This window comes from Coccinella septempunctata, chromosome 3 (assembly GCF_907165205.1).
Source record: "Coccinella septempunctata chromosome 3, icCocSept1.1, whole genome shotgun sequence".
Classification (NCBI taxonomy): Eukaryota; Metazoa; Arthropoda; class Insecta; order Coleoptera; family Coccinellidae; genus Coccinella; species Coccinella septempunctata.
Window position 1 is genome coordinate 2,390,033 of NC_058191.1, and position 27,554 is coordinate 2,417,586.

Consider the following 27,554-nt stretch of genomic DNA (forward strand, 5'->3'; position numbering starts at 1 on the left):
TCTTGTTTGTACTATAAAAACTTAAGTCAGAAAACCTTTTTACTTCTTCCTTGACTTGCATGTGTGCAAAACTTATTTGACAAACTGAATGCGATTAAATGAAAACACTCCATTATATTTCTGAACATTTATTTTTCACAGTCTCAATGCTCAGAATTTTTCTAGATATATTAGACATTTGTACGAAACGTAAATAATAGTATGCCTTTTAATCGGTATTTTTCAATATACCAATAATTGATAAGAATATTATTTGTGTTGAATTCATCGACATCCACATTCTGCTGCAATTAAGTCCTTATACATTTTCATAACAACATTTCTTAACTGGTCATAAACCATAATCGGTAATGAATAAAATTTCACTGGCACGCAGCATGGACTTCGAGACCTTTTTTCTATATCTTGAAATGTCGTAAGCATTTTCAAGTTATTGGAAAAAATATCGGCGTTATGCCTTTTGTACATTTTCCTAGACAATCATAAGCCATGAATCCTTCAGGAGCAATTATGAAGTTACTCCAATGCAATTTTCGAAAGTCCAGATAAAAATCACTCTTTGAACAATATTTGTGATGACCACGGGATTCTTCAGAATAATTTTTCGGAACTATCTCAGTCAGGTCATCATTTTCTAAAAATAAAAATAAAATTAAAGGAATCACCTCATTATTGCTGGGCTTTCTATGAAGTTGAAAGAGATTGAATGATATTTTTATGGGACCGTTATGTTCCTAATAATAGTGCCCTGGCTTATTTGAGGACACTGCTACTCACAGACACTGACATGTTAAAACGCGCAATGTATCTGGTTATCTAGTGAGCATTACCTCTCTTTAGGCGGCTGTGGCATTACCTACTTTTTTATATCACATATCAGTGGGTCAGTGGGTAATTTTACTCAGCCAAGCAAACATGGTATAGGATTATCACATATATTTATAGTTACCTCCATCCTTAATTCTGAGTATCAAGAAGGTTCTCATTTTTTTCTCATTCTTTGCATCATTGAATATGGTTGTAGAATTGACTTGATTTGCTTCAGATATAGAAATCAAGAGCCTTAGTTCTTCAGTCATATTCACCCAAGTTTCAATCAACTTCTTGGTTATTCTGAACATCTGTGAAAAAAGAATTGAAATTCGTAAATCGATATGAGGGCATCTGCACTATTTGAGAAATGAAAGCGGACTCAAAGAGTGCCCTCTCGTACGAAGTGTAGCGGCTCTCGTGAATATCATCATGGACCGTCAAATTCATTCATACAGTTTCCGAAACACCTTGATTTTTTCGTCGTATCAATTAATTATGTCAGTCGGCCGGGCCTACCCAAAATAATAATAATTTTATACATTAAAACTTATGTATGCTTAGATCTTCAAAACTGCACAACGGATTTTGATTCGGTTTTTTCAATAAATACAGTGATTCAAGAGAAAGGTTTATATGTATAATTTGTTAATGACTTCGGATGAAATATGACGATAATTCATGAAAAGTCGGAAGGAGTCCATTTCTGTCCGGCTGTTATGGACGACACTGAGAAAATTACGAATAGTTCGCTAGATATTGCAGGTTGAAAAGTTACATATTGAACGGTACATTTTCCGAGATATTGTGCACTTTCAACCCTACAGTGGAGTTGACAGAAACGGTGTCAGTTAGAGAAAGTGTCGGTACAATGACGAAAACTTAAACAATCGAAATTCGGAAAAGCATGTCGAAACATTGATGGAAATCTGCGGACTGATATTATCCATTTAGTCTTTGGTTGCATTAGAAAATTGTTTACCTACTGAGTTATGTTATAACAACAGGAAATCGTCTATTTTTGAATCTAATACATATTCTGTGGGTAAAACAATCCGTAACTGTCTCTAATGAATGTTGGTATATCTGGAACTCTATAAAACGACTTCGAGGCCAAACGCGAGTCATTTTTGCTCCAGGAAAGGCCATAAATTTAGTATTTCGACAACTAAACAGGTGGCCACCACAGACGAGTTGAAAATAGAAATTTGCTGAGAAACTATCAGGTTTAGGTGCAGAAAAACCTTCGAAATCAATTTTTACGTTCAACGAGATATAGAAATACCGGTTGTACCATTCAAAATAAGAAAGTTTTTGACCATTATTTGTAGTTGATTCTTTATTTATTTATAGTCCGGGAGGCAGGGGCTCTTTTTTCAAGGAATTCTATCCCGGCTGGGATGAAATATTACATATAAAAAATTTCAGCCTGGAAAAACTTAAAATTTTGCAAATTCCGCGAGCCGTCTAAATGGATGAGCGCGCTCATACATTTTTGCTCTGACTGACGGTCTTTCCACCGCTAGACATGCAGCTGACGGTCATTTTTATATTTCCATATATGTAAGAAATCATATATAGGTGTTTTCATTCGGGATGAAATCACTTGATTTTCGAATTTTTTTCTTAAGTTCACGCGCTCGACTGATGTATTTACAACCCTCCGCCGATCGGCTGACTTCACTATTTTGTTTCTAATTAACATCAATATTACATATAAAAAATTTCAGCCGGAATAAAATCACTTAAAATTTTGCATTTTTCCAAGTTCCGCCGCCTCCCATGCCTGCACCCACCGATGGTATTGATGCTGACGGTCGGTTTCGTCAGAGACAAGAGAAAAGTTTCCCTTTATCTATGGTCTGCTCTATGGCATAAAGTCAAAGATATCTTTCATATATCTATTATATAACTAGCTGACCCGGCAAACGTTGTTTTGCCATATAAATAATTTCCATGTTGTATCATAAAAAAATAGAAATTAAAAATTTTGTCTAAAAAATAAAAAAAATTTAGGGGTGGACTACCCCTAACATTTAGGGGGATGAAAAATAGATGTTGGCCGATTCTCATAGATAGCTGACCCGGCAAACGTTGTTTTGCCATATAAATAATTTCCTAATGATTAAATTACTAAAATGGCTATTAAAAAATAAGGGTTGATCGTAGAAGGGTGAAAATTGAGGATTGTATGTATTTTTGTATGTTGTAGCATAAAAAAATAGAAATTAAAAATTTTGTCTAAAAAATACAAAAAAAAATTTAGGGGTGGACTACCCCTAACATTTAGGGGGATGAAAAATAGATGTTGGCCGATTCTCATAGATAGCTGACCCGGCAAACGTTGTTTTGCCATATAAATAATTTCCTAATGATTAAATTACTAAAATGGCTATTAAAAAATAAGGGTTGATCGTAGAAGGGTGAAAATTGAGGATTGTATGTATTTTTGTATGTTGTAGCATAAAAAAATAGAAATTAAAAATTTTGTCTAAAAAATCAAAAAAAAATTTAGGGGTGCACTACCCCTAACATTTAGGGGGATGAAAAATAGATGTTGGCCGATTCTCATAGATACCGGATAGCACAAACACTGAACTCCCATAGAGTTCAATGAGCACAAAAAATTTCATCAAAATCGGTCAAGCCGTTTCGGAGGAGTATGGTAACGAAAACTATGACACGAGAATTTTATATATTAAGAAGATAGATATATGATATCTTTGCAGAGACAAGATTCTCTATGTATCTTTGCATAACATTGAACTCTATGGGTTCAATATTGCATAAAGTAAATCATAGAGAAAGGTTCCTTGGTCCCTTGTCTCTGAAGTAAATCGGGTGTTTTCTGTGTTCTGTCAAAGATATTGATGTTCTGTGGATTAACCTCTTTGGTTCCTCGTGTGGTCTTGTTTTTCTACTCTGTAATCTGATCTGCGAATCTTGTGGACTGTGGTGAAGTTTGAATTTTTTTTAAATATCCTTGCGTTTCTTGTTTCGTTGGACGAGTTCAGACATTCAAAATGCAAGTTTTTGAATATGATAACGTTAAAATTTATAATTTGAGTTGTGGAAAATCATTACCTGAGGTGAGTGTTCTAAATACAAAAAAACAATAGTTCCATTTTTATTTGTGATTAATGAACTTTCGTTCAGGCTCTTTTTCCAAGGAGCGGGGTAATATGGTTTTCACAAAAATGAATTTTTAAACCACGACACGTTTTTCGCTATCACAATAGCATCTTCAGGTGGGTGAAGGTAAACTTCGGCTGTTATAGCTGATAGCTAAACACGTGTCGTAGTTTAAGAACTCATTTTTGTCAAAATCATATAATGGATTTTCAGTTTATTATACAAGATACACGTTGTTGATACAAGAATAAATGAATAAATTTCAAATTTCCAGTGGTTATCAGAAAGAAAGAGGAGAGCTCTGCTCAAGAAAGATGTGGATCTTCGCAGAAGGATTGAGCTTATACAAGATTTCGAAATGCCTGATATCAGTACATCAGTTAAAGTTTCTCCAGATGGCCAATATATAATAGCAACAGGGATCTATAAACCTCGAGTTAAATGTTTTGATGTGAATAATTTATCACAAAAATTTGATAGATGTTTTGACTCTGAAGCTATAACTTTTGAGTTACTATCTGATGACTATAGTAAAGTAAGTATGATAGTAACCCATAGACTAAAGCATGGACTGGTCTTGTAAGAGAAAAAATTGTCTCGAGAGTGAGATGGAATGCTCTTGGGCACTGTTAGAAGATTGAAGTTAATCTTTGCTTTCAGTAGTGGAGAAGAGAGGATTTCTCTTTCATGCTCACAGGCTAAAGTCGGATATTTGATAAAAAATTAATATCGAAACTCATTAAAATTCCAAAACCCATTAAAAAGTAAAAGCCGTTCGACAAAGGGTTGTTTTTCAGTGCAGACAGTTTATTGTAAATTAATTGTGTTTTACTCTAGTGGAATTGAATCTTTTGCCCAATGTATGTCTATCTCCCTCGGTGATTCTCTTTATAATGATCTGGATATGTATTTCTTCCTGAAAGTCACATGACGGCCAGTCCATATATTATTATGTCTATGTAATAACCTGCCATTCCTTCAGAAAATTAGGAACCTGACTGAGTTTACCAAATAAAAATTTGTTTCTTTGTTCTAGTTGGTATTCTTACAATGTGATAGATATGTAGAATTCCATGTGGCACATGGAAGGCATTATCGATTGAGGATACCTAAATATGGAAGAGACATGAAATATTTCTTGCCTACTGGGGACCTGTTCATAGTTGGTGTTACTTCTGATATTTATAGGTTGAATTTAGTAAGGGGTCAGTTTTTGACTCCTTTCGTTTCAGAAGCATCAGTGATAAATAAATGCGCAATAAATAAAGAGTATTCTCTCGTAATGTGCGGAACAAAAGAAGGAAAAGTTGAATGTTGGGATCCAAGATGTCGAAATCTGATTGGAACACTTGACGTTGCTTTAAATTGTTTGAGTAAGATGGAAAAGTAAGTGATCATTTTTTGTTGACTTTAAATATACTTGTACTCCTCTCGAAAATTATTGACATCTTAGGCAGCTGTGGAAATTTATTTTATTTTTTTCTCATTTGTAAACGTCAGTTTCCAGAAACACAATGTTAATCAAGAAAGTTTATTTTATCAAGTCACTAACTTGTAAAACTGACAGTTAACTTGCAAAATTTTTTACAAGTTAGTAGTATTATTTACATTAGAAAATTTTGTTTTATTGTCATATATGGGTACAATTGTTATTTCCAGTACCACAGATTTTTGATGATGAAAGAGTTGATACTGATGATGATGAACTATCTGTTGACTCAGAAACTGCTAAACTCGAGGACTGCAGAACATTTGTACTCTCCTTACTACCAAATAATTTGCTAGACATTTCGATTTTTTTGTTGACCGAATCATCGACATAACTCATCGCAATTTCGGTGCTCTTCCACCCTCTTGCACACTTAAGTGCTAAAATATCTCCACCCGAATCTGCAACCAAAGTGGCTCCAGTTCTGCGAAAAGAGTGGCCGGTGTATAACTCTCGGTCTTTTAAACCTAAATATTTCGCTATTTGCTTTGGGACACCACCAATAGTGTGCTGGCCAGCATTAAGGAAAATGCACTTTCCATGTCGGTATGTCAAAGAAAATCTTAGGCTTTCTGTTCCACGAGGCCGAAGATTTACATATATTTTCTGTATAACATGCAGGGCTTGAAGCTGCAGCCATCATCGGTTATGGTGAATCTTCTTGTTGTTAAATTTGTTTGCCGCAATGTCACAATAACGTATTTTCCCATATCTTCTACATCATTCATGTTTAAGGAGAGAATTTCTTCACATCGACAACATCCAAAAAATCCCAAATATTATTACAATTTTCGCCAGCAACCACTGATCCTCAGGAGCATGCAAAAGAAATTGTTCAGCCTCTTCTTTACTTAATACCTTGGCCTTTTTTGGCGTATAACGCTCATTTTTTCGTTTCAGAAACGCTATTACCTTTTGAAATCTGCAATTGCATTTTTTAAGGAAAACAAACCTGCGAACAGAGGCATTTTCTTTCATTTCCAAGCAGCTTTTCAGCATAGACCATTTTGCCCATAAAGTATTAGGGCTGAATCTAGCTGATAGTTGATTCAAGAAGACCAACAAAACATCTTCAGTTACCCCAATCACACTATTTTTGTTTTGCCATTTTTTGAAGACGTTTCATTCTCGCTCGTACCTTGAAGCTGATTTTGCAGGTAATAAACTTGAAGCTACACTGCTGACTGCCTCAATAATTTCTTTTGGTACATTCATTTTCGCTTTCGCCAAAACAAATGTAAAGAAAAATAAACAGACATGTTCATGGCAACGCTTCCATAGCTTACGACATTTGCGACAAATTATTGAGATTTTTTTGGAATTTATCTAACCTTTTTACAAATGTGAAACAAATAAAATATAAAACAATACACGCAAGGTAACGGGTTTTACCGGGTCAATTCGCCAGTAAAAACCCACTTACCTTGCTAGTAATGTTATATACTATTTTCTGCACGCATTTGCGTGCGGAAATGGATTAGCAGGAGTTTTTTCCGCACGCAAATATATATTATTATATTTATTTTACCTTCTGTCAAAAAAAGCATCACCTTTGAAAACAACCTGTATAATTGGCCTATGGGTTAGTGTTCATTCTCAATACCAACCTGCATTCCGCAAATCTAAATCTGACTTTAGGGGCTTTTATCAACTTAACATGATGGCTGTTCCCATTCTAATTTTTTTCTTCACCCCAACACATTTACCCAAAGATAAGGGTTACTTTTGAGTGATAAAATATATATTCTATGAAAAAATTAATTCTGTAGCCATTTGGAAGGATTCATGTTCAAAATTTTCAAGCCCAATGGAAGGCTTGATGCTGACAATTCTTGAATCACATATAATTCATTATGATTGAGGTTATCAATACATACTTCTTCAAGACGTTCAGCCCATATAAACCGACGACACTGCAGCGTTCATGAAAAGTAACCATATTTATTTTGAACGTTAAATGAATCACATATGACTCCTGGCGAAATTCTTTATGCATCATATGTGATGCATAAAGACATCCAACATGTTAAATGCGATTTTCCACAGCCACCTGAGATGTCAATAATTCTTGAATTTACTTACATGATTTCTTTTGCAGTGTAACCTCAGAGAACTTCCCATCTATAACTGCTTTAAATATGGATGGTCCCTTACACATGGGTGTTGGTACAGCAAATGGTTTGGTTTTATTGTATGATATTAGGTCTTCTGAGCCCTACATGGTCAAAGACCATATGGAACGGTTGCCTATCAAAGATATTGAGTTTAACAAGAAAGAAAATATTGTATTTTCAATGAATAAGAGCATATTGAAGATGTGGGATAAAAACTCTGTAAGTTTCTTGTTTATGAATTAATTTTTCAACACTCTACTATTTAAGTTGCTTTTTTGATCTTTTTAGAAAGCAATTTATAAGTTACCTTATTCATGAAATGTTACACTTCGTTATTCTATAGATAGCATGGATGTCTCTTATATTACATTTTGTTTATATTTTTTAGGGAAAACCATATGCTAATATTGAAACATCATCAGAATTAAATAATTTATGTGTTGTACCAGATACTGGGCTGTTATTCATTGCCAATGAAAAGCCTAAAATTCTCACTTATTATTTACCCAGTCTTGGACCTGCACCCAAATGGGCTAGTTTTCTGGATTCACTCACTGAAGAACTAGAGGAATCGAATGTGGAGAGTATTTATGATGACTATAAGTTCGTCACTAGAAGTGAGGTCAATGCTCTGGGATTGGATCTTGATGATTTGGTCAAAAATAATTTATTGAGAGCATACATGCATGGGTAAGTCGAATTTTTTTTTTTTAGCTTCGAAAGATTCTCAATAATGTTACAGCTCAGGATTAGTGAGCTGGTAGCTTTTTTTTCAATGGTACATACAAATGCCTGTTCATTCCGTAGAGCCGATTGAAAAATAAGGAGAAAACCTGTCAAATATCGGAATATGCCTGTAGAACCATGACTATGACCTTTATTGATCCATGTATTTCGTTTTCTCAAAAAAAATCCGATAAAAATCCGTTCGGATAGAAAAAACTCTAAACGATTCGGAAACGGCACGATCATCTTGAATCGTGAATGCCCAGTCAGAGGTTATGCTCATGTCTGCCGTTTTCGAACTATCTTCTAACTTTCTTCACATCCTTTCGAAAGCACGATCACAGCAGTTTCCTCGTCTTCCCCACAGAATCTACACTCGTCAGATTCTGATAACCCCATTTTCATCACTCGCTTTCTTGAGCCCATTTTATCCTCCAATTCTCTTCGGTAAGACTATTCCACTCGTAGAGGTAGCCAAATATCTAGGTATTACCCTGGATAGGGAGCTTCACTGGAACTCCCATGTGGAGAGAATCATCCACAAAGCCAGACACTCCCTATGGGCCTGTCAAGGAAGCAGCTCCGCTGGCTGTATCGCCTGGTGGTCCTGCACACAACGTATCAAATCCTTTCGAAACTCTAGAGCACGGCATGCCTCATGATTTCGGGGGCATTCCGTTTTACTCCAACTGTGTCCATGGAGATGCTATTAGACCTCCCTCCCCTTCACATTTTTGTTCAGGGAGAGGCAAGACTAGCAACCCACAGGCTCCACCACCTTACCGTAAATGAGCCTGACAAACTCATTTTCGTGCCCAATCGTCTTGCACTTCAATGGGGAATTCTCCTCAATTTGGGTTTTCATTGCATATGCAAGTTTAAACTGAATAATTATGAGTTTAATTCATGATTTTTTCAAATTCACCGCGAAAACTATTCAAAATCATCTTTCAAATATGGGGTTTTAAAATTTAAATCGCTTTGTGCGGAGTTTACGATTTGGCAACAGCGCTTACAAGACAATGAGAAAAACAATGTCCCATCAGCTTGTTTATAAAATAACAGCTGTTGATCTACAGGCGCCTACTTACTGGCGAGCTTCAACTGCAACCGGCCATAAAAATCCCATAAAATTTCACGACCTTCCTCGTTCGTCGCAGACTTCATAGACAACCATCTTTGTCTATCTCATCAAGATAATACATTTGTTGTCCTTTATTATCAAGGCATATTTCAGTCGATGTTGCCAGCTTGAGCAATTCTCATAAAACGCTTTAAACTTTAAATACCCATTTTTATTTTTCATTTTTAAGTGCTTAAAATGATTTTTTTTGGGAAACGGTTGAAATGATTTATCAAAATGTGATGTTTCAAAGATATTTCATAAAAAATACATCATTTTCGTCAGGAGTATTCCCTATTGGAGGCAGACGAGGTGATGGGCATGAGAACTGATCAGATAATCAGCACGGATGGAACCTTCAGTTCTCTGATTCCAAGCGGAGACGAATGGCTCCGTTACAAGGAATTCTATCTACAAGGACCTTGCTGGTTTACTGATGGCTCCAGAATCAGTCAGGGATCTGGAGCCGAACTCTACAGTCTGGGAAAGTCGACGACAGCATTTCAGGCAGAAATCTTCGCCATTGATCTTTGCGCCAACCATTTGCTTAACATGGGTTGGGCGGGTAGGTCAATAAAAATCTCTCGCAGCAGACAAATGCAACTCGGCACAGGTATTTGAAAGCAGATCTAAACTCTCCGAATTGGGAAGTTTACAGGCTGCAACTGATTTGGGTACATGGACACTGTGGCCTCAGAGGGAAAGAAGTATCGGATGCTCTAAACAGAGAAGGCGCAACTTCAGCGCCTGGCCCGAACCAACTATAGGAATTTCTAATTCCCTAATCAGGGAACGGAACAGCTGGATAAGGCATAAGGTCTCTCTGGAGTACTTTTTCAGTGCCTCACAGCCCATACACCAGTCGTTGGCTAGGATTTTCTAGAACCAATCTGAGATCTATCATGGCGGTTTTCACAGGACATTGTAGACTCAGAGTCCATCTTAAAAAACTTAGCATCGTCAATGACCCGCTCTGCAGACTCTGCTTAGAGGAGGACGAAACGATTGAGCACATCCTCTGTGACAGCCTGGCGGCAGACGGGTCAGACTTGGAGTATTTGGTTCTCCGAAGATGGTCCTAGAGAAACTCAAGAACTTCATCTCCTTTTTGAGTAGGATGGGACTGGAGGGAGAGATCTAGCTCTTCGAGCTTGCCTGTGAGCTACAACAGACCGCTTGGTCCCAGTGGCAGGTATGGTTTATCGGTCCAACACACCCAGCAATCAGTATTTACTCATGAATTCATGCACCGTGACTCTCTGCCACTTTCTTGCCAAAATTCTCCAGAGAATTTTCGGCTGTTACAAACGAGCTTCAGGCTGCAATGTCGTGTGAGGAAGCGTAACTTCTTTCTTAGATCCGAATACTTCTTGGATCTTGCAGTCTTGGAATGATCCATTCTTGTAAGATTACTCCAGAGTGTTTCTCTTTTGGTTTCTTCCTTCACCAGGAACTCATTCCTATACCACAGAAAGGCTCTGGGCCAGTAAGTGGCGTGTGCTCCTTTTCTGGCGAGTGTGTAGTCTTCCTCATTTCCTTTGGTTCTAGAGTTTTCACTGTAGAAAACAACTGTAAAATGCTTAGGACATCCTCTGAATTTCCAACATATCTATCGGACAAATATGTTCATGTTCACTTGATCGCCTCCGATGGTTTCGTCACACTACCCATATTTTTAACTAGTATCGAAAAAAAAAATAGAAACAACTAGTTGCAACAAAATCAAAGACAATCATCGTATGAATTCAAAACTTAATTTTTTTTCAGATACTTTATGGACGCCCGATTTTATAATAAAATAAAATCAGCAGCACAACCGTTCGCCTTTAAGGAGTATAGACAAAACAGAATAAAACAAACGATTGAAAACTCTAGAAAGGCTAGAATACAATTGCCAAATCTTCCTAAGGTTAATCAGAAATTGGCTCTGAAACTTATGAATTCAAAGTCAAATGTGTTGAAGGACGACCGCTTCAGGAACTTGTTCTTGAGTGAAGACTATGAAATTGACGAAAATTCTGAAGAATACAGACTGATCAATCATGCGGTAGTCCAGAAACGCAATGAAAAAATATTGAGGAAAACCGAGGAGGAAGAAGAAGAGGAAGAATTGGAAGGTAGGATGATAATTTGAGTTGATATAATGATTTCTTGTCTTCAAGGGGGGTACCCTAGGTTAAGAAAGTATTGTTTTTCATGACACTTCACAAATAAAAAGGGAAAAAAATGGAACAAAAAAGAAACACTACAGTTCTCATAACTTTTTGTCTTTGAAGTTACAGATCTGAAATTTCTTAAGCACATTTATACATAGAATCTACTGACGAGCTCAAAATATTTTTTTATTAGGCGAACTTTTATTGAATTTGTTATTTTTGAATTGAAAAAAAAAATTTTGTCGATAGATTCTACCTATAAAAGTGCCCAAGAAGGTTCAAGTTTCCGATATATGTAACTTCAAAGAAAAAAAAGTTATGAGAACTTTGCGAAATCGTCAAAATCTCATTTTTTGCTAATAACTCAAGAACGAAGAATCGTAGGAGGCTTCGGTTTTCATCATTCTTTGTTTCGCTGAAAAAGTACTCGTAAATGTGTCGTCCATTTAATTGTAGCTCTTATAGTTCTCGAGATCCCCTCAGTAGACAATGAATTTTGACCACAGGTAAAAGATCTTTGTAAACTAAGGCTCGGACAGAATCATCCCCTATTTTGATTTTTTAGATGTTTGAGTCTCATCCCTTTATTTTTTTAGGCAAGAACAGCTCTGATGAGTCCTCAGACGAATTGGAAGAATCGGATGAGGGTGAATCAGAAGCATTATCAAGAGAGGATAGTGATAATGATCATGTTGAAGAAACACGGAAGCAGCCTCCGAAAAAAAGGAAACTGGTGGAGATAAACAAGCAGGATACCGAGAAAGAGTAAGTATTTCAAGTAAATTATTTGTTTACTCTTTATAAGTTCAACATATTTCGGCAATCACTAAAGAAATAATGCTCTAACAGAAATTAAATTAATCCTGATCTTGTTTGGTAGTAAAAGAGGCACAAATATTCTTGCAGGGTACCATTGGGTGACAGGTTGAAGCTGGAAAGTGAATCTGTACAATTTGTTGGTTCACTGGGAAATAGGCAGATGAATTTCTCAGTCAAAAAAAAGAGAAAAGATAATATGGTGGAAAAATCCAAAAAGCATTTGGCCGACAGAAAATCCCTGTCGAGAAAAGGAATGGGAGGGAACTATCGCCATAAAAAGTTTTAAAAATATTTGCTTTCAATATCGTCCTCCAATCAGAGCGACCCCATGAGTATTCAGTAGTGTATTGGAGGCTCTAATCATGACAAGAAGTCATGTTCAAGTACACTACAACTGAAAGTATAACGGATTTCACAATCTCAAGGCACTAAAAGAGGAATATTCTTACCTGTGGACCAGTACAAAATATAAGAAATGAATAAGGAGGATTTGAGCTGACCTTTGAGGAAATGCCCGTCGACATTAAGTTATCCAAAGACACTTGAATCTTAATACCACCATATATTAAGCATAGATTGAAAATCTATAAATTCATATTTTTATAAATAAACTATCGAAAAAGAAGGCTTTGTTCTGAATTTTTAAGATGTTGGAGTTTAAAAACTAACTGAAAAATGGTACTTTTTGTCCTAAATGTACCTTGTTCGAAAAAAAAAATTAACCATCTTGATGCACAGCAGTAAGGCAATCTGTCCTTTTGTTATGTGTATAAGTTGGCCATAACAAAATCAAATTCTAGAGTAAATTTGGTCATTTTTCTATGGGGTTCAACAGGGTTTTCGACGTGAAGTGGATTTTCCAGACTCATCTGAATAAATTTTTTTTCAAGTTTCAAATGAACATTGATCTGAAATACAAGTTTCCTGTACACTTAATTCTTGTTTCCTAATTGGACAATACCAAAAATCAAAGTTTTATTTTGATTAGATTCAGTTTGATTGTCAAACTGAATTGTGTTATCACCAAAACTGTCATAAACAGCTGATTACCACAAAACATTATTATAAGATTACTCCATTTAACTTTTGGTCCCACTTTCTGTTGATTTACGGATCCCGTTTCTCTAGTAGTAAGAGTAGTTTTATTTTCCATGAAATTCAATCATCACAACTTATGTTAAATATGGAAAGAGAAGAATTATAGATAACCCACCAAATTATAGATAATCTTTGAAGCATATTTAACTACTCATTCGGAGCAATTTGAGACAGAAACAAATCAGACTAGAGATTTAAATCATCACCTCATCACATTGAACTAAAGTTCAATGCCACAGAACAGACCCATCTTGACTTACTTTATGTTCAATGCCTCATCATAGTTAAGGATTCTGTGCTGCTTCCAGATTGACATTTCATTCATGTCAATAAAGACTCTCTGGGGTTGCGTTCACAAACTTTAACTTACTCAGAGCAAGCTCTGAGTAAGCTCTGATCACCCGAAGCGTTCACAAACGTACTTTTACTTCCTCAGAGTATGCTCTCTGAGCATGACCATACTCATACTCTACTCTCGGAGTAAGTTTATGAACACACCCTGGTTATAATTTCAATTTCTATAGGCGATTTCGAATGGCTTTTTTGGTTGGTTAAAGGTTAACCGGTCGGTTCATAGACGATGACGTCGTTCCCTCGGTTGGTTCCGTCCCATTCGAATTCTTCGTGAACGAAACGGTTGGTTAAACGGTTGTCAGCTGAAATGTTATTTCACTTGTTTACAAGTATTTGTTTTGTATCAAATAGCTATTCATAAAATGCTTAAACGCAAAGCAGTTGCAGCCATCATATTAGTGGATGAATTGGGTGATTCTGATTCATCGAATATTGAAAAAATATTTTTAATGAGTGCCAGTGCCAATAAAATAAATGATTTTTCCATTAACTTCAAAGCCCACTGCACTGAGAGATTTTCAAAAATATTAACTTAAAAACTAAAACCGCCTAAAAATGTGAACAAAACCCAAACAAAATATATGTAATGTAGTATATAGTAATGCAGAATCGGAGGATAGAAGGAGACAGAACTAATAACCAGACAGCGGACCGTGCTCGAGAGCACGGTTCAAGTTTTGGTTAACCAACTACGAACCAGACGATTAATGACGTCATCAATTTGTCATTCGAATGCGGTTGGTCCAAATATGACGAACCAAGCTATGAACCAGCCAAGAACCAATATCATTCGAAATCGCCCATAGACTTAATAAAGCGTGGACTGGCCCTGCGAGAGAGAACATTGTCCGGAGAATGAGATGCAAAGCTTTTGGGCCTTGTCAAAAGATTGAGGTTAATCTTTGTTTACGTGCGTGAATATCGTGAAATAAACATTTACTTTTTTGCGTTTCTAGCTCTCGATAGTGGTTGTTTGTAGTGATTTCTGTGAAGTGACTTGCGGTTGTTTGAGTGTTAATAAAGTGAAGATTATTGTTCATTAGTTTTCAGCTTTCGGCAGTAGTTGAAGTGATTTCGGTGAAGTGGTGTAGAATTTTCATAGTTTTATCATTACTGTTCTTTTTTTCACTCTTTTACTTTTTATTTTTTCAGGAAGTAGTAAGTAATCATGCCTTGGACTTGTGCTGCATTCAATTGCAAGGTTCGATATAAGAAAGGCGAAAATTTGAAATTTCATTCGTAAGTAGTCTTGGAGTGATTGTGATCGTAGTTGTAGTAAAATGGTATAATTTTAGCTTTCCGAAGGATGAAATATTAAGGAAAAAATGGACTTCAGCTTTGAGGAGAGTAAATTTTAACCCGTCAGCTAGTTCAAAAATTTGCAGTAGGCATTTCAAGGACGAGGATTACTTTAAAAATGCCTATGGCAATAATGTCCTTAAGAAGGAGCTCAATCCTGTTGATATTTCTGAAATCCAGGATGAGTGAATGTTTTCCTTAGCGGAGAGTGTGAAAGCATACAGAAGGTTTTTCTTCTGAGCTGGAAATCATTTGTACACCCAATTAGACAAACGGCCTTTTTACTAATTTTGGAAATAATTAGTTTATTTTCAGAAGTAAGTTTTTTACTGTTTTTATAGATAAAAATTAAAATAATTTTATGCCAGGTCAAGAAGAAGGCTACAAGGCCGAGTATTGACGGTAGAGAAGAGGACCAGATACAGCTGAGCTCAATCTTTTTGATATTTGTGATATCCTAGATGAGTGAATGATCTCCTTAGCGGAGAGTGTGAAAGCCAACCGAGAAGAGAGAATTTCTCTTTTACGCTGACAGGCTAAAGTCGTATATTCAATAAAAAATTAATATTAAATTTAATAAAAATCTGTCCAATTTTATATTTTTCACATCCCTAATGTTATATACAACATATTCAATAAATACCTTTCAACTGATAATTTTATTTATTTATCATCCTTCTTGGGGACTTAGATAAATCTTTGGGTTTAAAGGAATACCTCTGTATGTGTTCTGTATTGCTAAAAGCACCTCTACTCAAACAATTAATTATTCAAATATTTTTTCAACTACCTTGACTGGGAATTTAAGGAATGTTGGGTGTTCAATCTTTGACATACTTAAATCTCAGTAATTGTTTTCCTGAAAACTATATGAAATAATTGATTCATAAAATTAATTGAAGAAAGATTCAAACCAATTTAAAATTTGATTGTACCAAAAAACGCACTATTACTTGCCTTCTATCTTCAAATAGTGCATACTAGTTATTTCCCTTATTTTAGGGTTTTTTCTCCGAAAATTTCCGCATAAATTAGTTCTCTTACATAAATATTATATATTTCCATTGATTCAAGTAACGATTTTGCAGTAATAGGACCTGAAACCAGAAATAAAAATAATTTTCGCTCGGATGGATTTTCGATCAAATTCGTCAATTGCTAACAAATTTCAAAGCATAATTACCTCAAACTGATTTCTGATGATTCCTCAACATGTTTATAAATTATTTTGGTCAAAATAATCATAAGTTTTTTTCAGAATACTAGAAAAATTCGTGTTTGACCAATGCTTTACCTTAGTGGAATTAAATCTTTAGCCCAAAGTATGTCTATCTCTCTCGGTGATTCTCTCTCTAATGCTCCGGACATCCATTTCTTCCCGAAAGTCACGTGACGGCCAGTCCATATATTATTATGTCTATGAAATCGCCTTATGGCTGCCTTGTCTGCTGTGGTCGGATCAGGTTGAAGTTTTGTTGTTTTACGTAGATAAACAATAGTTGTTTTATTTGTTACGGTTCAAAAACGAAACTTTTCTAAAGAAAATAAAATACATTGGTATTTCTTTTGTTCATTTCCTATTTTGTTTGGTACAAGATAACTCGAAGACTTCATAATGGCCACAAATCAAACTGTATCTGACGAAAATGTGTTTGTTTATTTAGATATTGCTTTCGACAATGTTAGAGGTGAAACAATAAAATATCATATTTCGTAACATTTACTGAATACTTGTTGTAGTTGGAAGACTTATTATCGAGCTCTTTAAAAATATGGCTCCAAAGACTGTTGAAAATTTTAGAGCTCTATGCACAGGAGAAAAAGGCTTAGGTAGAAAAAACAAACCTCTACATTACAAAGGATGTAAATTTCACCGAAGTAAGTCATTTATATTTCTATAATCAAATTGATTAATATTTCCATATGAATCAAATGACTGCATAATTCCTTGACACAACATACATACTGTAAATTGTCAATAGGACATGGTATAATCCAGCCTTTAGTCAAATTTCATTCAAAATTTTCATTTCTCATCATGTTCAAACATTCATAAGAATAAACATTTCCAAGCAAAATTTAGAGTATGGATAAGTGGCGTAATCAGTTTGATAGGCTAAAGAGACAGTGGTCTGAATTTAACTGGACAGACAGTGATTATAAGCCTCATGACAAAAGACAGGTTGCCAAAATTGGGGTAGCATGGGTTGTGAAATTACCAAATGAATATTTCAGAAGGCCTGTAGGTTGGGAAGTTGAAATCATTGATACTCCACTGGGAATATCTGAACGAAGTAATAAGCTCTTGAAATGGCTGCGACATCCCCCAACTAATGTTTACGATAATATATCACTGTTCAACGATAATTCTGAAATCATTCTGAGTGATTCTTTCATTAGGCATGATTCTGGCTTTCGAGGTAACGAACACTTATTAAAAGTCAATGAACCCCAACAAAGATTTTCTGTTCCACCAAATGAATATGAAATTTTCAAAAAAACTTGCTGTGAATGCAAAGAAAAGTCATTCAAAAATTCTTCCACTGAATATGAATCATACAATAGAAGTCTGAGACCAAAAGAGAATCATCAATTTAGGTTAAGTGCAAAAGGTTCATACCTATCCTTACAGCCAGAAAGTTCTAGAATTTCTAGAGCAGATAAAAAATCTTATTACAGTGACTACAGTGAATTTGAGGAGGAATTGAATAATCACATATTAGATGCTATGACACAGTCTTCTTTTGATCGATCTGATGCAACAAACCAATCTAGAAGAACAAATACTTCAAGGAATCACAGAAGACAAGATTCCAAAGTTCATGCTTCTAATGTAACACATCAAAGTGTTGATACATCTAAAGTTTCTACTGGCTCGTCCCCTCATAAAGATCCATCTCTGATAAGTGAGCGTAAACATAATAGTTTAAGGAATGAAACAATTAATGTAAACAACTTCCCCACTATTAACCATCGGAATAATCACCTCACAATCGCAGAAAATACAAATAAGGAAACTCCTGAAACTTCCACACGTAGAAGAAGCACTGGACCTCATATTCCTTCAGTTGATATATTTGATGATAATATTTTAACCAGGGGTACCTCGTTAGAGCAATACAGAAGTACAGATCGAACTTTTGCACCAGGGTCTAGAGAGGCTCATTCTGAATACAAAAGGCCTAATTCGAATTGGCATAGAAACCATCATAGACATCATCATAAAAGAAACGGAAGTAAAGAAGTTAGTATTGATGCTACAGTTGAAGATAACTTGGTACCCTCAGAACATGAGCCCACTAAACTTGAAGAAAGTTTTGGACAAAATGATACTCAGTTATGAATGGGGAAATTGGAGAAATTATAGTTCCAAAAACATCATGATGAAACCCTTATTTTATCAAGCAATAAAATTAATTTCAACAAGCAAATTTCCCATCATTAGCTACATTTTGAATCAAAAAGTTATGCTGATTTTTAAGTGTACTATCTCTGTATACCTCTTTCTCACCTATCTCCAGTTCAAGCATAAAAAAAAATTTACCAGGTTTAGGCAAAACTGGTAGTTATGATGGAACAAAATTGGTCCTAGTCCATCTCATTTCGAAAATCAGACGAATTTGCAGAATATTTTCTTGAAAAACAGTTTTTCCAGCCCAACTTTCCGTCTCTATTTTTTCTGATAATAATGTTGCCTCGAGTCTATCTTTCAGAAAATAGGGGAAGATCAATACAAAGCCCTATTGAGTGACGTAGAGCAGCATCGAATATAGTGTACACCATTCTGGTTGAACCTTTCTGCTTTTCACTACACAAATAATATAGTGCAGAGGTTGCAATTCAGTATAAAGTTGTGTACAGGGTGGGCGAAATTCGTTGTCTACTGAGGAGATTTCGATCTATTGAGATTTTGACGAATTCGAAAAGTTCTCATAACTTTTTTGTCTTTGAAGTTACAATCTGAAACTTGAATCTTCTTGGGCACTTGCATACTCAGAATCTACTGACAAAAGATTATTTCTAATTCAAAAATAACAAATTCAATAAAAGTTTGCATTAAAAAAAAATGAAATTTCATCTAATGATTCGAAATGAAAAAATATTTTGAGCTCTTCAGTGGATTCTAGGTAAAAAAGTACCTGTAGAAGGTTAAAGTTTCAGATTTGTAACTTTAAAGACAAAAAAGTTATTAGAACTTTACGAAATTATCAAACACAAAAACGTAGGATCGTAGGAGGCTGCGGTTTTCATCATTCTTTGTTTCTCCTGCTATAGTTCTCGAGATCCTCTCAGTAGACAACGAATTTTGCCCACCCAAACCGCTTGATTTTGGCTGTTTCTGGTACTTCAGGATAACTTCTTTATTTTCGAGAATATCTGAAAATCTGAAAACGGTAAAAACTTGCTAGAGGCACTTTTTCACTGGGATTACGATACTATATTCAATTTTTTTTTTATCTCCTGTAGTGAGAGTGAAAAAAAAATCTTTATTTTAAATACGGATGGTATCTTTTTCTGATCTCATATTATAAAGATTCCTCAAACACTCTATGACATTCTGGTACATAATAAGGACCCCATACCTAGGTCCTAGGTTACAAAAGAGTGGAGTCTACACCTACAGGCAGAGACAGTTTGTCTCTCAATTTTGGTGATGTTTGCTGCAACACTGTACATTGGCACGAGTGGACATACCCTCCGACAACGTATCTTGGACAGTTTGTGTTGAAGGAGACTAAAATTTTTTGTCATATCAATGACCATCATTGAATTATTGCCTAGAATTTTTGATTTGTTGTTGGAAATTCCAAGGGAGGAGGAAATAACTTAGTTAATATGTGATTGACAACATGGGTGGTGTTTTGAGTGTGATTGTTTTACTCTTGTTTGTGTCGTTTCATGCCGCCACTGGTTGTATTTTTTCTCGACCTTGTCATGTTTTCTTGTTCCGTGTTTTTGTGTGTCCGCCTGCGTATTTTTGATTTATATGTCCCTGTCGATCAGATTTTGGCATCTAATTTGTTTATGCTCACATTTTTATTTTTATTTTTTGACGAAATTTGTTGAGGATTTTTAAAATGTTTCCTGATCGATTGTTCTGCCCGTTTGTTGAACTGTAACATGACTGCTGCATCGTGAGTTTCTAATCGATTGTTTGAGAATAATTATTTTCTTACATTTTTTTTTTCGTTGTTAGTTTTTGAGAATGGTGAAACTAGTCGGGCAGAATTATTTGTAGTATAAATAAACACTTCCCACCAAGAAAAGGGTTGATTTATAGAATATTCGAAACTATGGGTGGACGCCAAAGGGTTTAGAAGAACCAACAGTAATCTACCCCGTCTACCCCTATGCGTTAAGGGGAAGTAGTATATACGATTCGAGATCAATAGGATCGAAATTGTTTGGTTTACGGATGCTACCCCAAATACGAAAATTGTCACATCTTTGAGCAATAGCCTGAATTAGGTACTGAGTTAGTTGAAAAGTAGAAATTACCACGTGAGAGGTAATATAAGGAATATTGAATAATTTTCAGTTATTCCTGAATTTCAGCGTAATTTTGCCATATATCGCTATGAAAATCGTTGCAATATACCGGGTGGCCCACCCCAGACCTCATTTTGAGGGAGTAAATGAAGATATTTTGAAAATCTTTTCTTGTTGTGTATGTAGGATGTCGCAAAGTACAATTTAAAATTATTGTTATATATACAGGCTATTCGAAAACAAAGATATAGACCAAAGTTGCACTTTTTTAAATGTAACACTATATTTGACCTCAAAAATGGAATAGCAAGCTCAAATTATGATGAGTTTCTTCAGACTACTTTATAGCTCGGAAGCACCCTTTACGAGATATTGGCGAAATATCGAAAATATGGAGTTTTTTCAAATAGCAATTAATGAAGAAACTAGTAACGCCAGCGATACAGACAGAATTTTTTCGAGTAGACAAGTTGGCTACTCCTACATATAGAAGAAAATTCCAACTCTGGAATATACAGAATTATCATAATTAATTCTCGAACATCAACTACAAATAATCGTCGAAAACTTTCTCATTTCAAATGGCACACCCGGTATTTCTATATCTCGTTGAACGTAAAAATTAATTCCGAAACTATCTTCATAAAATTTTCCTACATTTAAACCTGATAGTTTCTGAGCAATTTTCGATTTTCAATTCGAAACTAGTAAACCAATTTCGCCATTATCTCGTAAATGGTCCTTCTAAGGTATAAAGTGATCTGAAGAAAATCATCATAATTTGAGCTTGCCATTCCATTTTCGAGGTCAAATACAGAGTGTTACATTTAAAAAAAGTGTAACTTTGGTCTATATCTTTGTTTTCGAAGACCCTTTATATAGTCCTGTATATGACAATAATTTTAAATTGTACCTTTGAAGACCCTACACACACCACAAGAAAGGATTTTCAAATTATCTTTATTTACTCCCTCAAAATGAGCGCCGCGTCTGGGGCGGGCCACCCGGTATAAAGAATTGAATCGCCGATGTCACCCGGTCGTTATTTTTATCGAAATATGTTGAAAAACCGTCGAAAAATGATTGTGAAAACAAGTTTTAGTGACGCTGAAGTTCAAGTTTAAACATAAAACATAGAAAAACAACTAAATTGAAGAAAAAAGAGAGGTACTTTAACTTCAATTAAAAAAAATGAAAGCAAAAAAATTGAAAGCGTAAATTAGGAACTAGTGAATGCCGTTTTTCAATGGAGATTCTTGAGGTATTACTTTCCCTTAACCATTTCTTGAAGCAGACTTCTATCTCCTGGTTCTCTGGTAAGCCGAAACCAATGGTCAGAAGCTCTCGAAGCCGTTTTGCTATCAATGCTTGGCCTTTTAACACCCTTGGTTGCCACGGATCGTCCACAATAACCTACCCCGCTCTGAAACTAACCTGCCTGTTGCCCAGTAAACCGTATACTGTTGCATTGCTTTCCATCTCAGTTAACCCCGTCCTCATTATTAAATTTTAACGTGATTTCTTATTGGCTTGTACAATTAAAACCGCCGAAAGTGCTCGGAATTTGACCTATTTTTGAACAGCATACCATATTGTAATGAATCCCAGTTTTCTGAGAAAATTGGAGTTCATTTTAGTACATTCCTTTCATTTCACATTTCCGCCTTTGAAAATATATAATTCTCAAATATTCATTCATTTCGATAGGCAGAGTAAATGTAAAAAACCGTTTATCTGTGGTTAACGTTGTTTTTCTTGCATGCCGTTGAAGATTTCGACGTTTTTCTGATGTTGATATGCGATAAACCGGAGCTGACGACGTTTTTTACTCTTGTCGCATTCTGGAATTTTCAGATTTTTAGCGTGTGGGGGGATTTGCCTATAAAAGCAGATTTTCCCCCGCGACGGTCACTTTTAGTCTCTTTTACTCTTTTGTCACATGACTCTCTTTTGTCTCTTTACTCTCTTTTCTCTGCGATTCGTCTTTGATTGTGTTCACGACGAGCCGTTCAACGAATTTAGAATAAATTTTGTGTTGCGAGGGTTAGTGCTCTTAGGAATTAATTGTTATTCGTTTTCCGCGAGTGCCTTGAATAAAGGAGGTAGGTCCCCGTCTGTACCGTTCAGTTTCTTTATTAGACCTACACCGGTTTCTTCTTTGACTCTGCTGTACTGTATCGCTTTCTGTTATCTTTTATCGTACTTTACCCTTTTTCGCGAGTCTGACTTTTCCCTTCGCTATCAGTCATGGTGCGTAAGCCCTTGGGGTAGTGAAGAGAAAGTCCCGTCAACCCCTCCTGTTCGCGTTCCCGAGAGATAAGTGTTGAAATAGAAATCTCTCCTTTTCTACCAGTCATGGTGCGTAAGCCCTTGGGGTAGAGAATAAGAGATAACGCTCGTCGTCAGTGAAAACCCGTAGTTGCGCTCAAAATAGACCTTTTCTTCGCTATCAGTCATGGAGCGAAGCCCTTGGGTAGTGAATAAAGGTCTCGAGTAGATCCGCCCTGGTTGTGTTTCTTTCATTTCTGGAGAAATACAATTAATTACATCCTGATACCGTATAGCAAGTCATTTCACTTCGCGAGGTCATCCTTGGTATCCATTTCGTCAGTTCTGGTTGGCGCATTTTATTGAACAACCTTTGATTTTTCACTGTACCCGGTATAAACTTTATAAAGTGCTCGTGATCGGATCAAATTTCCCGAATGTATGTTTGCTGATCGATTCGCTCATATTTCATACCTACACATCTTTCCGTTGTATATATAATCAGTTTCCGAAGGTGTGAACAAACTGGTACATAATTTGATTTTGACTACTTCGTTATCTCTACCACCCTAGATAACGGCGAACTCTGTCTCCGACTAGCAGCTACTCTGGTAGGATTGCTATTCTTCCTAGTGAAAAGAATAGCTGGCGCTCGAGACAAGTTTCTTCGAGGAAACCACATTACAATATTATACTCATTGGATTTCTTTACAATTTGAAGCACTGTTTCCTTGTTTCGATTTCTGTTTTCTTATTTTGAGCTTGGCCATTAGTTGTATGTTTCTTGACTTTGGTATATGTACTTCAATAGTTCGGTGTGATTAAATTGATAATAAACGCGTTGTTATCGCTTACATCTTAGATAACACCTAACTTTGTCTTCGACTAGTAGATACGTTTGCTGTTTTTCCCTTTTCTTAAGAATAGCTGTCACTTTTGGAAACAAAACCCGTTACAATCATTCTTGCTTGAAAAATGTATCATCTAATTATTCGTTTTTTTTTTCAGTTATCCCACAGTGCTTTGCACAAGGTGGGGATATCACCGATAATAATGGCAATGGAGGGGAGAGTATATATGAGAACGGCTACTTCGAGGTAGAAAACTGTAAGAGAATCGTGAGTGAATTGATTATTAATGATGTATTACACCTAGCCCTCTTATACAAACGCGTTTTGAAAAAATTGCTATTATTTATTATTAACTTTGATGACATTCCGATATCGCTATGTGATCTATATTTTAGCACGATGAAGAAGGATTGGTTGGTATGGCTACAGTTCCAAATACTAACATAGTCAATTCTCAATTTTACATTACTGTGGTACCTTGTGAGCAGTTGGATGGTACGAATATTGTATTTGGAAAAGTCAAAAAGGGTCTGGATATAGTCAAGGAAATGTCCAGTATAGAAAGAAAAGACGATTGTCCTTTGGAGGTAGGAGACAGACTTATTTGGTTTCAACTACTATAAATTTAAAATTCACATACAAACTATGTTTTTCATAATATCTCAACGAATCTGAGGGCGATGTATGATTATTTCTGAAACGGGATAAAAATGGCGATTCTTTCTAGGTCATTTTAAACTACTGTTTCCATAGAAAAAAACACAACTTTATGTTATAGTTCAGCAAATATACCTGTTGGATAAAATCATAGTACGCTACTGGCTTGCTATAAAAAAAGTGTCTCTATAATGTTTTCATTTCAACATCCTAGCACAAATATTAACGGAAATAATGACCAAATTTTTAATTTTAATTTTGGCCTTTAACTCGAAAACAGAAGAAGATAGAGGAATGCAGTTGATGGCATTATTAATTTCTCGAAAAAAGACGACACGAATGGCACATTCATTTTCCTCTATCTCGTTTAAAAGGAAAGTTGTAGTTCAGGTATCACCAGTTTTGCCCACCCTGTACAAGTCAAAGACTCACCATGCGTATACTAAAATGTTAAATGAAATTTTGGAGGCCTTTATGCCCGTTTCCACCAACGATCCCTAAATTTTAAGGAATACCTAAGCCCATTTAAGTGACTCTTAGCCTCAATTTCGTTTTCACCAACGTTTAGGGAACTCTTAAGTGCTAGGGGACACCCTAAATTATAAATGCCCGAAAGTCGATCCCCTATCGAATCCCTAATAAAGTGACAGCGGATTTTGACATGTCTTCGATACACAAAAAGAATTTTTTGAGAAATCGATAAATGTTAGTCGTGAATTTGTGGAAATGATCGCTCTTCGAAATCCCAATCATCAAATTTTGAGGGGTTGCTTTGGGATTTGTGTATTTATTTGAAGACACGGTTGTTTGGGAAGTGATTGAACCAAAAACCCCTTCACAGTGATAACTTCTAAACACCAATTTCTAGCAAATGAACAATAATATTTGATAGCTTTCAAGAGTAGAAATTGCTCGAATGCCATAAAGCAGAGCTTGTTCTTAGGAATGAATAGAAGCGGTTGTGTTCTAATTGTGTGAAAAATTTCGAACATACACAATGGAAGTTTATGAAAAAATGCAGTCATGTTGGAATATTGCGATTCTTTATATCTCCAGGAGGATGTTCGGTGACACCATTAAGAATGATTTGTATGACTATCAACGCAAAGGGAATATTGGATTTATGTAGCCGAATTTCGTAGCTACGAGCTCCTATCTATTCCCTCGATAAGTATTCCTTAACAAAGTGTACCTTTGTATGGTGAAAACGAATTTATATTAAGGGTAGAGTTAGGTACTCTCTAAACTCAATGATGTAGGCAAGAAGAATAAGGTCTCTTTAATCTGGGTTCCCGGTCACTCGGGAATCGTAGGAAACGAGAAGGCCAATAAACTTGCCAGAGAGAGCGCACAAACGCCACTCACTGGCCCAGAACCCTTCTGTGGTATAGGAAAATGCACCTACAAGAAGGAGTTTATGGAGAAGGAGAAAGCCGAAAGGGAAAAACTCTGGCGGAATCTCCCAGGAATGGATCACTCCAAAAAGTTCCTTCGGAACTTTGAAACTGCTGGATCCAAAAAATATCTGGATCTCAGTAAGAACCAACTACACCTACTCACTGGCTTTCTCACAGGACATTGTCGCCTAAAGAAGCATCTGTTGAGAATGGGTTTGTCGGACACTGACGAGTGTAGATTCTGTGGGGAGGAGGAGGAAACTCCTATTCACCTGGTTACGGAATGCTTTGCCATTGCAAGCCAAAGGAAAGAGTGCTTTGGACGAGAAACTTGTAGGAGTGGGGAATTATCCTCGTTGAAGCCGTCCCAGATATTGGATTTCATCAGATCTCTGGATCTGGAAGGCGAGCTGTAAAGGGCGCAATGAAAACAGCTCTGTTAGGGGGCACAATAGACCTTAAGGTCGCAGTGAACTGTAACCCCTTCACACTATATAACTATATAACTATATAGGTACTCTCTAAAGCTAAGGCATACTTAGATAGGGGCTTGTTTAGGGATCGTTGGTGAAAACGGGCATTAGTCCTACAAAAAATTGGTAGCGAATTTGCACGTTACAAGTGGAAAATTTGACAAAATGTTGTAACTCTATGAATATTTGTATTCGAATATTTTAGGACATCGTTATCCATGACTGTGGCGAACTGAAAAAAGGCGAACCTTGGAATATTCTAATACCGGACGATACAGATGATGTTTTTCCACCGTGGCCGAATGATTGGGACGACGCGAAAGATTGCCAGACGATAGAGCGAGCAATCGATACAATAAGAGAGTCTGGAAATTTTTATTTCGCCAAGAAAAGTTTCTCTGAGTCTCAGGGAAAATATTTGAAGGTGCTGCGCTATATCGACTGGTATTTGAAGACTGGGAAGAGTCCTAATGAATCATTCGCCAAAAGTAATAAGTTTAGAACTTTACTGAACTTAGCTGCTGTAAAGCTGGAGAGAAAAAAATATAGGGAAGCCTTGCAATATTGCAATGAGGTGAGAACTAGATCTGCAAAGCCTTACGTCGACAAAAAATATATTTTTTTTTTGTGATGAGAATTGATTTATTGGCGTTATCATTATTTTTCGTAATATTTCAGTGCGAAGCCATGGACTCGACTAATGGTAAGGTATACTATAGAAGAGCCCAGGCTAGGTTAGGACTAAGAGACATAGACGAGTCTCTAGAGGACCTGAAACGAGCTATGTCCCTTTCGCCTAATAATAAAGCTGTCAAGGATTTCTTCAAGGTAGCGAAATCGGACAAACTGAAACATTTGAGGAAAGAAAGGGCGTTCTTCAAAAAAGTATTTAGTTAATATTTAGCAATATGTTTTTTATTATTTAATTGTTTGTACATAGTTTTAAAATTGTTTTTACCGAATAAAGTGTTTGTAAATAGTGTCCAGTTGATGTTTTGCAATTCCATTGTTACTACCTACATCCCCCAAATCGAATTAAACCTCGTGTATGCTGGAATCTTAGTACATGCCTGCCATATCGGCAGTTTTTATGAAATTCGTGAAAATTAAAATGGAGAGTGCTACGTCTGTAGTTGGGGAGCCGAAGATGCTAAATCGGGATTTACTCGAGCGTCGTGGAGACCTAGTGGATTTTGATGATTAGATGGTAGAAAGAAAAAAAGGTTCTATGATGTATGCACTTTCAGCGGCGGGGAAAGCCTCTGCAGGGTCTCAAAGATGTAAAAAGAAATCGTCAG

At 36.0% G+C, this 27,554-nt stretch overlaps 3 protein-coding genes across 3 annotated transcripts; 2 read left to right on the forward strand and 1 right to left on the reverse strand.

Annotated features, from left to right (window-relative positions):
* Positions 1–388: 388 nt before the first annotated feature.
* Positions 389–7,649, reverse strand: LOC123310187 (bone morphogenetic protein 10-like). Its single transcript, XM_044893605.1, has 3 exons — positions 7,514–7,649; positions 950–1,121; positions 389–634 (listed from the first exon to the last, which is right to left on the reverse strand). Exons 1-3 carry the CDS (start codon positions 7,550–7,552, stop codon positions 426–428), a joined length of 420 nt encoding a protein of 139 aa, XP_044749540.1. The 5' UTR covers positions 7,553–7,649; the 3' UTR covers positions 389–425.
* LOC123310182 (nucleolar protein 10-like) lies at positions 3,742–12,985 on the forward strand. Its single transcript, XM_044893599.1, has 8 exons — positions 3,742–3,899; positions 4,217–4,477; positions 4,979–5,328; positions 7,530–7,764; positions 7,934–8,235; positions 11,162–11,511; positions 12,147–12,315; positions 12,457–12,985. Exons 1-8 carry the CDS (start codon positions 3,834–3,836, stop codon positions 12,653–12,655), a joined length of 1,932 nt encoding a protein of 643 aa, XP_044749534.1. The 5' UTR covers positions 3,742–3,833; the 3' UTR covers positions 12,656–12,985.
* Positions 12,986–16,570: 3,585 nt separating this feature from the next.
* Positions 16,571–27,236, forward strand: LOC123310058 (peptidyl-prolyl cis-trans isomerase D). The gene is made up of 6 exons (XM_044893427.1): positions 16,571–16,808; positions 16,861–16,998; positions 23,887–23,996; positions 24,125–24,316; positions 26,462–26,830; positions 26,935–27,236. The coding sequence occupies exons 1-6, from the start codon at positions 16,736–16,738 to the stop codon at positions 27,151–27,153; spliced, it is 1,101 nt and encodes a 366-aa protein (XP_044749362.1). The 5' UTR covers positions 16,571–16,735; the 3' UTR covers positions 27,154–27,236.
* The last annotated feature ends 318 nt before the right edge of the window (positions 27,237–27,554 follow it).